We start from the raw sequence: 12,381 nt of genomic DNA, 5'->3' as shown, positions 1-12,381 counted from the left end.
AATATCTATATTATCCGCAAACACCACAGATTATTTTGATGCAAGTTCTAGAGGATGATACTACTAAATGATGACTTATTAGATGTGGTTTACGGACTTTCAAAAACTTTTGAGAAATTTTATTATTAATGTATTTGAAACCAAACAAACTGAGTCAGACTATGGAGGAATTATGTCTTGTTGGATAGTGAAACACCTTATGTTGGCAAATGACATAGTCCTCCGGGCGTGAGTTGAGGCTGAGTTGCAGTTATTTTGCAAAGTTTCTTAGTATGAGAAATATCTTAATATGGGAATAATAACATCTCCAATCTTTCAGGTGATACTGAGCTCTACTGTGTAGTGAAATATCAAGCTGGCAGACATGATTTGCATTAAGGTACCATAAGGCTGTGTGGGTGGGAATTATGAAAGTACCAGAAGATTTTCAATATGGACAAACATAAGGGGATGCTTTTGGAATAACATCCAAACTGCCTTTATTATGTGATAGATTTTATTCCTAGTTATTGCACGATCTTATGCAAGTCATTCAAGTACTTACAGTCAAAGTTGGTTGTTTAGAGGGTATCTCCAGAAAAGAAAAAAATGACAAGAAATAGTCAGAAATATCTGGAGAAGGTCTTCAATAAAGAGTGACCAAAGAAAAGTGATGGTTTCCCAATGCTATTACCCACCCCTCCTCAATTCTACTTCAATTTCTAGACAAAGGGGCTTGAATTTATATAGTAAACAACCACAACGGATATTATTGTATAGAACTAGGACTGTTACAATCACTTTCTATGTATTAAAGTATTTATACCTCACAATAGCTCCATGAGACAAGTATTCATGCCACTATCCCCGTGTGTAGATGAATACATTGAAACACAGACAGGGTAAGTCCTCTGGCGAAGGATAAAGTAGGTGGAGGTGCTAAACCAAACCCAAGTTTTTGATAAATTTACTTCAAACAAAGTCAATCAAAATAGGTTTTAGTTTAAATTTCTCATGAGCTTGCTTTCTGCTTGCTTTCACTGATGGCGAAGAGGCAGCACTTCAGCTAGCTTACTGTCCTTGCATGGGCAACCTCTCTTTTCCGCAGCCTAGAATGTGACGATGGTCTTCAAAGTGAGTTTTGAGTAAGAAAACTGTTTATGAACTGAGAAAAAAGGCCATTGAAAGCCACTGATCTGGGCCAAAGGTAAAGAGTGCCAGTAATAGGTGGGGTGGGGTGGATGAAAATGAGCATGACACCGCAGACATAGATTTCACAGTGCTTGTCACATCTACGGGGTATGAGATCAGGCAGATTCTAACTCACCCAAAATGTTTATATTACATGTTTGGGAGAAAGGCGATCTCACTAACAACACAGATAGCAGCTGGTGAAGTCAATTGGTGGGGAGATGCTAAGTTGGAAACAGAAACAGAAGTGCTCACTGAAGAATAATATTTATGCACAGACAATGGTGTAGGGTAAAGGATTATGGGTGCTTTGATGGAGGTGTGGTGTGGTGTCGTGCATCAGAGGAGGGGTGAACTTCTTCCTCTAAATCACATGCAGTGTTGTAAACCAGCAGTACGTCAATCAAGAGAGAAAGAAAATAGAGCTGGGCTAAGGAGCAGGATCCTGGACAATCTACATTTGAAGGACATGTCTCCTTAAATCCTTCCTGGAACAAAGTGAAGTGCAAACAAGTGACATGGTGAGTGGAAACATGCAGATGGATAGCTAAGTAGAGTGACTGACTTGGGAGGTAGATGGAGAAAAAATAGTGAGAGGTACAGATGAAGCTGTTGGGGAAATTCTACCTCCAGGTGAGCCAAGAAATAGAAATATACTCTGGCTTAAGCACAGACTGCAAAGAGGTCAAGAATGATGAAGCTGAGAAAACTCTGATGCATTTGACTAACAGATACTTGAGTGCTTTTGAGAAAACACCTTGAGTGGTGTGGGTGGGCTAACGCCAGGGTGCAGGGCAGTAAACAGAGAGAGGGAGCTCAGCAGTGCAGGCAGCAAGAACATGGGGTCCGGCAGCAACACAGGCAGTCAGTCAACTTACAGGAACATAACATTTTGCTCTCTGACAAAAATCAACTCAAAATTCACTTTCCTTTCCATACTTAAGAGTGTTACAAAGCCAATGATAAAAAAATTACATCCTTCAGGATTTTATTTCCTGAAATATCACAATTTTTCATGTAGGAAATCAGGACAAGGTCTCAGTTAGATTACATATATATCAGATATATCTGTTATTAAATATTTTTTCAAAGTTTCTAAGGTATATTTATTAAGAGAGCTAATGAAATGATACACATTATTTTCTTGATCAAAAGTTTTTAGATCCACAGATGGGAGTTCAAGTTGTTCCTATAAATCTGCTTAAGAGAAAGTGCATTATATGGAAAGACTGATTTTCAAAGCCAACAAGCAAACTGAGTTTTCAGTGTATTCAAAAATGATCTGATGATTTCGGAATGTGTTTATTTAGGTTGCATCATTTCAAGATGACAAGCTTTCCAGGGAGACACACAGCAAAATAAATAGAAGATTAATAAAAGTCAAGTAATGTTCTGTAATCTTGTACAGTTGGACACAAAGCTTTAACATTATTCATCTTCTTAAACAGAGATGAATACACCCCAGTAGGAGTGTTATTGTAACACATTTCCAAGCCTCTAGAACCATCCATAAGCTGAAAATATGCACAAAGATTAGAAGAAGAAAACATCTCCTGGGTTTAGGGTAGGACTTTCAATGCTCAAGAAGCAAATTTAGAACATCCAGAGCCATCCCAATCATCATATCCCTTTGTAACAGACTGATCAGGAAACAGCGTGGACTTTGCCACCTCTCTCCGAGTGCCAAGCCAAACCTCCGCCATCAGAGTGAGCACAACAAAGGATCCATCTGTCTGTGCATTGACAGGGAGAAGCAAGTGGGACTGGGGGGAGATGGGTGCATTGCATTTATGTTTATCCCATCAACTGTTGTTATTTCTGATTCAATGGCCGCGAGGCAGGTGCTGAATTAGCGGTGGAATGCTGTTCAGCAGCAGCTCCCTGAGGTTGCGGGCATCGGAGCCCTGATATGCCGCCTTTGCTACTTTTCCTGGAATAACTGCATGAGGATTGAGCTCTAGCTACCAGGAAGGAAGGTGATGCACATCAGCAACTGCAAATAGCAACAAGTTACTCCAACACAGTACAAGAAAAGTCACAAGTACCCCAGAAGGCAAGACCGCGGGTCTGGGTGTGGGTGTAGTGAGAGGACATCATCTGAAGAGTGCGATCCTATGCCTCGGAATCACGGACAGTTGCCTCAATTAACACACAAAACCAAACCCTTGCTGGAGATTTCTGTTTGGTCTTTGTATCAGACTTTTACGGTTGCTGTAACAAAAATAAACAAACAAAAAAAACCTAAAAACCCACAAACTAGGTAGCTTAACACAAACTCCTTCTCTTACGGTGCTGGAGGGCAGAAGTTCAAATCAGTTTCACTTGGCCTAAATCAAGGTGTCCTCCCTTTAGGGCGGACCCTGCCCCACTAGAGCAACTCACCAGACTCCAGGCCCCTACTGTTTTCAGCTTCTAGAGCAGAGGACTTTAGGCAATGCCCCTCCGTCCTTCTTCAAAGCACATCACTCATTTTTCTTTCCATCTCACATCTTCTCCTCTCCTGTCAGATCTTCTGCCTCTCTCTTGTAAAGACACGTGTAACTACATTTCGTGCTTACCCTCCTCAGCCAGGCGGGGTAAGCCAGGGTAGTGCGCCAGGTTAAAACTCTTAACCTAATCACATCTATATGTTTTACACTATATGCGGTAACTTCAAAGATCCCGGAAATCAGGATGTGGATATTGTGGGGGTCATTGTTCAGTATACTACAGCCTTCAGAGACATTCTATTTTTAAAATTTTCCACTGCTTCTAGGACCTGCATTATTCAGTAATAGACTAATGGGGTTGATTCGTGGATTATGTAATGAAGTAATTCTCTGCATAAAATCCATGTGGACACAGTTCTTGCCTTAAAAATAAACGTGTTGTCTGTAGATACATTCCTGACTGGTGACATTACCTGTAGGTCACTGAAAAGCCATCAGACTTCCCACCACCAAACAGTAGGCTCTCTGCCCTGGGAGTCTTTTACTTCTCCCAGCACTGCCCACTGATGAGTTCTCCATCAAAGGGCAGTCTTCATGCACGCACTCTGGGTCTAGTCCCACCCACTTTCTGAAGTTGCTTCCTCCAGTCTTCTCTCTACTGCACTATTCAACTCCAGCAATGGACAAATTTCTCTCTTTCCTTTATTTCATTACCCCCTAAGACGTCATTACCCCCTCATGGAGGGGGCTGGGGGCAGGATACCCTGGGAGGAGACTGTCTTGTAGGAGAAACTCCATCTGCCCTGGAGGAGGAACGAGAAGTCTGGTTTTGCACACAGAGGACTATGGGCAGAGCTCTGCTGTCTCCTTCAAGCACTGAACCTCTCCTGGTGATCCTCTCTACCTAGCCTAGAAGTGCACCCAATAACTTGTATAATATTAGTTAAAAACCCTCAAGTTCTTTTTCATTACTATTTACTTGTATGTGTTCTCAATCTTTTCACTTTAATACTCGTAAAATTTTTACAATAATGCCTCACATGTAGTAATTACCTGTAAATGCTGACTACATAAAAATGAAATGAAAATTGAACTCTTCAGAATTGGTCTAACTCGAGAGGAGAATTAAAATATGACATGTAAGACAGAGACAGTGAGACTGTGAAGGGAGGGAAGAGGCTGCTCTGTGGGGGGCAGAGGGGGCTGAGGGTGTGACGTGACTGTTGTAGAGTTGAAAGTCTGACAAGAGAAAGACATGGGCGAGAGGGGGTGTTAATTTTTCTGTGTTATGTGGAATCCCAACACCTCATTCTTTACCCACTGGTCCACCGGGGAGACGTGTATTACTCACGAATGTCTGGGGTTAGATTTGTTTGTTTGGTTTTTGTTTTTTTTTTTAATTTTTTAAAGATTTACTTATTTATGCATACAAGAGCTGGGGTGCAGGCCAGCGATGTGGTGGGGGGTGATGGTGAGACACAGTGGGGAGCAGAACAGGTAGAGAGACTGAAATCCATTTGCTGAGGGGAGCAGCGGGGGGACAGGAGAGGTCTGCTGGGCCATGTGTGTCAGCTTCCTGGCTAGGGATGTGCTGCAGAGGCTGTGAATGGCGTCATAGTGCTGTGTCTTAACTCCTTGCACCACCAGGGAGGCCCTGCTCATTTGGTTTTCAATGCAATAACTGACACCCTCATGGGGCACTAACACAGGGCAGGTAGACCCTAGAAGGAGCAATCACAGACAGTATTGAGATTCTATCCCTACTTCATCAGGTTTTAAACTACTTAAGTGCTTGATTTGCCATCCATTGTATCCTAACAAAGTATCTTAGGCATCGTAGGTCTGCAGGACACATTTGTGAACACATGAGGCTCGTTCTTCCAGTGCCAGCAGAGGAAAATCGGCTCATGGCACTCCGGCACTCCGTATCTTCCAAAGCTTCGCCAGTGCCTTGGTAACATGGTCTGGCTGATGCAAACTTTGCTCCTCTCCACATTCATATCTCCTCATTGCTCACATTTCAGTCCTAGCCAACTGATAAACTGCCAGTTTATCTTCAAAATGCAGCTCAGATATTACCTCCTCCAGGAAGCATTCCCTGATGAGTTATAAGAGTAGATCTTCCTATGGGTGTAACCACAACAATACAGGCCTCCATATCTATCACAGCACTGCACTGTAATTATCTGTCATTCTCACTAGTCTGCAAACTTTTCAAAAATCTTATATATGTATCTGTTTATAGGTCATAGAACCTAATACAATATTTCACAATGGATGCAAAATATTTGCTAAATAGTAAATCAATAGCACAGTCTTGAATTATAAGAAAAACAAATCTTCAACATCAGGGCACTTGCATTTATATAAGTATTAGATAGAGTTCCTATCTGTAAGCAAAAGTTCCCAAGGCTGAGAAGACTCTCGATACTATCGTCCGTGCGTCAGACACCGCTGTGTGCCGGCTCAAACGATCCTGGCCAGAATGTTTATTCCCACAACTGCCACTGCAAACAGGTCTGTGCACATGCCACCAGCTTCACACAGTTGCAAGCTGAGGGCAACCTGCAAGTCCACAGAGCTTCACTGCCTGGGGACAAACCCTGGGAACAGGAGGGAGAAGCCCACTGCTGCCCCCCTCAAGGGCACGACTCTGAGGCCTTTCATAAGGCTGTGGTGCTGCAGAATCCGTGTCCAGCTGCCTGTGGGAGTGGTGATCTCCGTGATGCAAAGCTCTTTCCATGGTATCAATCCTCAAGCCCCTCCCACTCCTCTGCCCCACTCTGTGGATGAATTTCTAGAAATCTACCCACAAACAGAATTTATTTTGAGCGTTGCTTTAGGAGCTGCAGAATGTACATTCCACAATTGTTTATTAAGTAAAATTTAATTTTTACTTGAAGAAATGTCTTGCTTATGTACATGTTCTCTATTATTTTTCCCCAGAAGTACATTTTTTCCTCCAAATGTATAAAAACACAGTGCTCTTGAAATGATTTTTATAGCTTACTCTATGGTCACAGCAGATTAATGGTAATTTTTATGTTCAAACCCCTGCAGAGATGCTTGCTAAGTTTGCAGAAATATCCATTGTAATGCCTGTGTCTGCATTGAGAGGTTTGTAAAACTCAGCAGGAACTGTTGCTGACTATGGTGCAATAGATGGATTCACCCACAATCATATTCTATTTTCATTTGCAGATGAAATGTTCAATATATGCCACCTGCTTGAGAAAACATTCAGGGATATGTCCTTCTGATGAACACACTTTCCAATTACATTTTTTGAAGAGAGATCAAATAGTGATATGAAAGTTTTTGAATTAAAAGTTATTCTACTCTATTCTTTTCTTGGAATAATATTAAAAGCTTCCTGTTTTTTCACTCATTATCCTGGTATGAATTCTATAAGCATTCAATAAAATAAGCTCAGTGATTTTTTTAATAGAAACTGTTAACTTAGAATTACATATAAATGCTAAGTCACAGAAGCTTAAAAAGAAGTGAAAGAGTTGTTCTCTCTCTTTCTCTCTCTCTATACATATATACTTTGCAATTTCCTTTTCTTTAGTAGTATTTTTATATTTTATTTTATATACTTTTTACATCATTTTTCATTTTTGCACAATGTATGTATTTTCTTCATGGTTATAGTCCCTGTACAATTCCCACCCCCCTTATTTTGACCCTAAACCATGTTTCCCCCCCTTAGCTCGTTTGATTTCAGAACTTCTTCCTTTGGGAACATGGTCATTGACCCCCCTCTTTAGATCCCTTAAACTTGATTTGGGGTTTTAGTTTTTTCTGTCCTCTTAATTCTTTACCTCACATCTTTTCTTATTCTTCCAGAAACGTATCAAAATGGCTCATTTGTTAGCAATGTGCTTCTCTCCTTCTGTGTAGTCACTAAGGATATGGATTTCTTCTTGGAGGGTCTCAGAAGGGAGACAGGTGACAAATACACCCACGCAGCCCCCATCGTGAGTGAGTGCTCACTTCTTGTGGACCTCACTTCCACACTTGGCTTCCTCGACACTAACCATCTCTGCTTTTCACATCATCTTTCTCACGTCTCATCATCTTTACCCTTGCAAGACAATTTGGATCATGCAAGGCTTGGTCCTAAACTCACTTTTCTTTATCTCATAATTTTTTCATGAACTTTCTTAACCACACTAACAATTTTATTTACCATTTTCATTGTGATGACTAATGTTTCTATTTAAACACTATTATTGAAACTATTAATTGTATTTCTACATAAAAATTTTAAGAAAAAGATGTCTAAAGTATATCAGAGTGTTATTCATGTTATTAGCTTTATTCTATTCATTTCTAACTTTCCCTTAATGAAAAACACATCTGTCTAAAAATGGTTTTAAAGTCTACCACAATATAGTGATAATAATAAACATAATATGAATATCTGTTGATTTTCAGCCTTTCCCGTTAGTCTACAGGATAGTTTAGCACTTGGTTTCATTGCAGGAGAGACTATCGTGAGGAATATCCTGAGGAAAGGAGTTAGACCAAAGTGAGGAAGGTGAGGAAAAAGTAGGGATAGAGTATCTTTATTTTATATAACAGAAAGTCAAGAATTATTTTTAGTAATTAAGAGAAGGTTACGGATTTAAATGAATTATCAACTTTGAAAAGGTAAGCAGCAGAAAATATTATATAAATATAAAACAGCTGAACAGAAGCAGCTTATGAGGAAGTCTCTTTTGTAGTGATAGTTGACTTAAATAGAAAAAAAAGTTAGCAATGGTTTTTCTCCAAACACTGCAACTATTTTTGGAATGGATAAATAACTTCACACTCTGACATTTAAAATGACACTTTCTGAAAATCAAAATCAACAAAAAACTATGAACCAGAGACACTCTATGGGGGGTAGGGGGCAGGAGGGGAGGGATTGGGGTCAAAATAAGGGGGTTGCAATTGTATGGGGAATATAAAAATAAAAATTTATTATTAAAAAATAATAAAAAAATAAAATGACACTTTCTGTGTCTTTTACCAAAATACATCTCTTAATGATTTTGGACGATGTTCTTTAGCCTGATACAAGTCTTGTAAAATTTGACAGTTAAATTTTATAACCTTATTTTGTAACAAAATTGATATCACCTCTGCTTACATTTATTGGCATTTCATACTAGGTATCAATTTTGATGATTAATTAACATGGGGAATGATTTTGTTCTGAGACCAACATTTATTAGTTTAGAGTTATTAATACAGTTTTATCAGAGTCTCTATCTAAACACCATCAATATGTTTTCTTCTTCATGGTAATTAATAGTAAAAGAGTAAAAGTTTAATATCAGGAAATCATTTAAAATATTTCTGATATATGGACATGAAGAACTTGTTTGGGATTAATTGGTATTCTGATTCCATTCCTAATATGCTGTTATTCTTTTGTTTGAAAACAAATTTAGAGAAGAGAAACTGAAAAAAAAAAACTCCAAAAAATTTTAAAAAATGATGAGCATAGAGTAATCTTAAATATGCATTTATCTTTTCACTTTTGCATTCCACGCTATGGACATTCTTAGGTAAAGTTAAAGTTCGCATAAAATATACACACACATAGCTGTAACTACAGTTATGTAATACACAGTGATGACCTTTAAATCTCTTTCTTTAATCTACCCCTCTCCTTTGCATTTGAGGCATACCTATCTAAATACCTCCGAAATATTCTGATATGGCTTTCTCTTGGACATTTCATTGCATCATATCCCCAACTGAACACCACATGTTCATTGACATTTCAATCTAGTCCTTCACCTGTGTTATCTCTTCTCCTGAAGAGAAACATCTCCCCTTCCATGAACTATATCAATGCTTCCTCCCACTCTACAGTCCTGCATTTAACTGATCATCATATCTTGGTAATTCTGTATTCTTAATATCCCAGGCATGATTAATGCCTTCCAAGGTTATTACCGCTGCTTTCATTGGTCTTGCATTAGCTTGTTATTTAGTTTCAATAGCCCCTGAATTGGTCTCCCAGTTTCCATTTGTATTTCCCACCTCTTGCTCCATTCCATTATCCAGCTGTGCGACCTTTGACAAACACACACACATGCATACATATGTAATACACACACACACTATAAAGTCTAAATACATGAGAAACAAAATAGTCAGCAAAATTCTTAAGCTGTAACTCTGGCTATACATTCCAGTAGCATATACTCTCAAACTAAGCATATGAAAGAGTAGAGTTGAAATAGATCATTTTTTAAGCTATATAATCAATCAAGAGTCTCAAGCTCACTTCTTAATAATGTCTTCATAGATTTTTTATTGCATGACAGAGCAAGACACATATCATATATCAACTGTGCTGTAGCACTTGACTTTTTTAATGCAATGCTTAACTGTAAATGTCTATAACTACAAATGAGGTATTTAAATTTGAAGATACTTTAGATAGATGGTGATACCTATAATTATAGAATCATCATTTCTGCCTGAATTGCACTTAAAAGTTAGAGCTCTAACTGCTTCTATCATTGGAAAAGTAATAATAACAATTATAACATGAAGTATTGAAGACTGAACATTCAATTTGAAGCTGGCTAAAATAAAAACGTAATGAAAAGTGAATCTATAAAATGCTTACAATTCATACACATATGCTAGATGGAGGCAGTAAGGATCAAAGAAAAGAACTGTGGAGTCTTTATTACACTTCATCCTTCTCCTTTTTACACAGTACAGTACCATTTATGGTTAATATTTCTCATTCATAGAATATCACTTGCCCGTGTCAAAATTTTTATTCTAAGGTATGCAAAATCTGACTTAAAATGTGGCATTTCTAAATATGATAAATGACTTTGTATTTTATTCATACTAGGTCTAAACACGCTAACACTTGTTTATTTTTCACATTCGAGGCAACTGACCATTCCACTTACCATCATTACGCAGCGTGAGTGGTGTTGGAGGACTAAGTACTCGCGCATTCGTCACTGTGTTTTTCACCAGACAAATATAGCTGCCAACATCTGATGTTTGGACTTTAGAAATATAAAGGTTGCCTGTCTCCTGGGAAATGAACCGCCGGCTGTCTTCCGCCACAAAGGATGGGAATTCATTAAACACCCAGCTATAGATGATCTCTGAAAAAACACAAAATTCAATTGTTGAAAGACACATTATTTTACTAACAGTGAAAGGTCAAACAACAGAGACTTTAACAAGTATTTCAATATTGCAAGACCATACCTATCTGATACAAATATCTCTACAATTTTAGTGTTTTATATTCAAAGGACTGTTATCATTAATGACTACGGACCATCTCAAACAAACATAGGGATGCTTGGTTTTATCCCTTCATGCTTTCACTTAATTGCAATGGGTGTAGAATGTGCATTAGATGATTGGCACTCTACTAACACAGAAATTAAAGAGAAGATATTTTCTCCCATTCTTGAAAATCAATCTAATGGGAAAGATTTACCTAAACTTATGAAGGAATGTAGAAGAGATGGAAATCTGCACTCTGTATCAAGAAAACATAGGGGAGGGACATGCTGGCAATCAGGTTAACCCACGAAAATTATGAATAAGAGGAGACACGGAGCTACATTTTTTTACTTGTTTGGTCACCCAATATTGGCAGAGGATCATGATTGGCCAGGCCTTGTCCTAAGTGGAAAAAAAAAATGTCTGCACTTTCAAGGAGCTTTATTATAGTGGGAAAAAGCCAAGAACACACAAGTATGTGTCAAGCAGTGATAAGTGCTGTGAAGAAAACTAAAGCATGTTAAGAGAGCTAGAGATGACAGGGATGAGAAGAAAATGTGAATTCTTATTTTAAAAGCTCTCTCTTACTGCTGGGTAGAGATGACAGTGCAGGGAGGGGGAGGGCACGTAGGGGGAATAGAATAATGTGCACTAGCCTCAGTGGTGTTTCAAAATAGCCATGAACTGAATAACATAAACGATTTGCACTAGAATGGTAGTGACAGTTGTGGTGAAATAGTGAGAAGTGACAGGTTCTGGTAAAAATAGTAGAGTCTACAGAAACTGCTGATTATGTGAAGAAAAAAAGAGGCATCAAGGGTGAATGCTTGGGGTCTGAGCAAAAAGCTAGAAGAATATATTTGCCTTCAGTGAAATGGGAAAACTCTGGAAAGACAGGTCTTCTGAGATGTGAGTTGAATAAAACCAGGAGTTTAGTTTTGTCAGATTAAATTCGACACACTCTTTGACATTCAGTCGGAGAAACTGGGAAGGCTTTTGTATATCTGATATGGTGGCCAGGGGAGTGATTGTGTTGTTATAAACATGGAGGTGTTAAAACAACAGCTGGAATTCACCAGATGTAGAGTATATGGGTAGTGAAGGCCCTCTAGTCAGAGAAGGCAAAGGATGAGGCTCTTTAGATAAGGAGTTGGACAGTCTGAATGGAGCACAGCAACAGTTTGGTGCAATTAGAAAAATCCAGGGATGGAAGCTGTGAGAGAGGAGGCGGCTGGAGAGACTGCAGACAAATTCAGATGACTACCCTCAAATTACCATCACGTGTGTGTGATATGAAGGAGCATGCGCTCTAAGGGGGCACCATTGGCTGTTTTCCAGCAGGGGGTTGACAGAGCTGTGTGCAGTAGTACGTTACCCTGGAGACTGAACAGAGATTAGATTTAATAAGGACAAGGTTGCAGGAGGCAACCACAGAACACTATTGAATACTGAAGAGGAGGGTTGAAGAAATCTGAGTCAGAACCGTGATTATAAGGAGAAGTTTTTGGTCAAA

The 12,381-nt window shown here is 38.9% G+C and overlaps 1 protein-coding gene across 1 annotated transcript in view; it reads right to left on the bottom strand.

Moving 5' to 3' along the window:
• The window catches only part of CNTN5 (contactin 5), a 657,624-nt gene that overhangs the window by 250,313 nt on the left and 394,930 nt on the right, over positions 1-12,381 (bottom strand). The window contains exon 11 of the mRNA XM_054692969.1: positions 10,535-10,738. Within this exon, the coding sequence (XP_054548944.1) occupies positions 10,535-10,738 (204 nt within the window). The remainder of the gene's footprint in view (positions 1-10,534; positions 10,739-12,381) is intronic.

The sequence above is a fragment of the Talpa occidentalis genome, unplaced genomic scaffold (genome assembly GCF_014898055.3).
Source record: "Talpa occidentalis isolate TD23 unplaced genomic scaffold, MPIMG_talOcc4v2.1 talOcc4.12, whole genome shotgun sequence".
NCBI classification, from domain to species: Eukaryota; Metazoa; Chordata; class Mammalia; order Eulipotyphla; family Talpidae; genus Talpa; species Talpa occidentalis.
The sequence above is the reverse complement of the archived record's forward strand: the minus strand, read 5'-3'. Positions and strand labels throughout refer to the sequence as shown.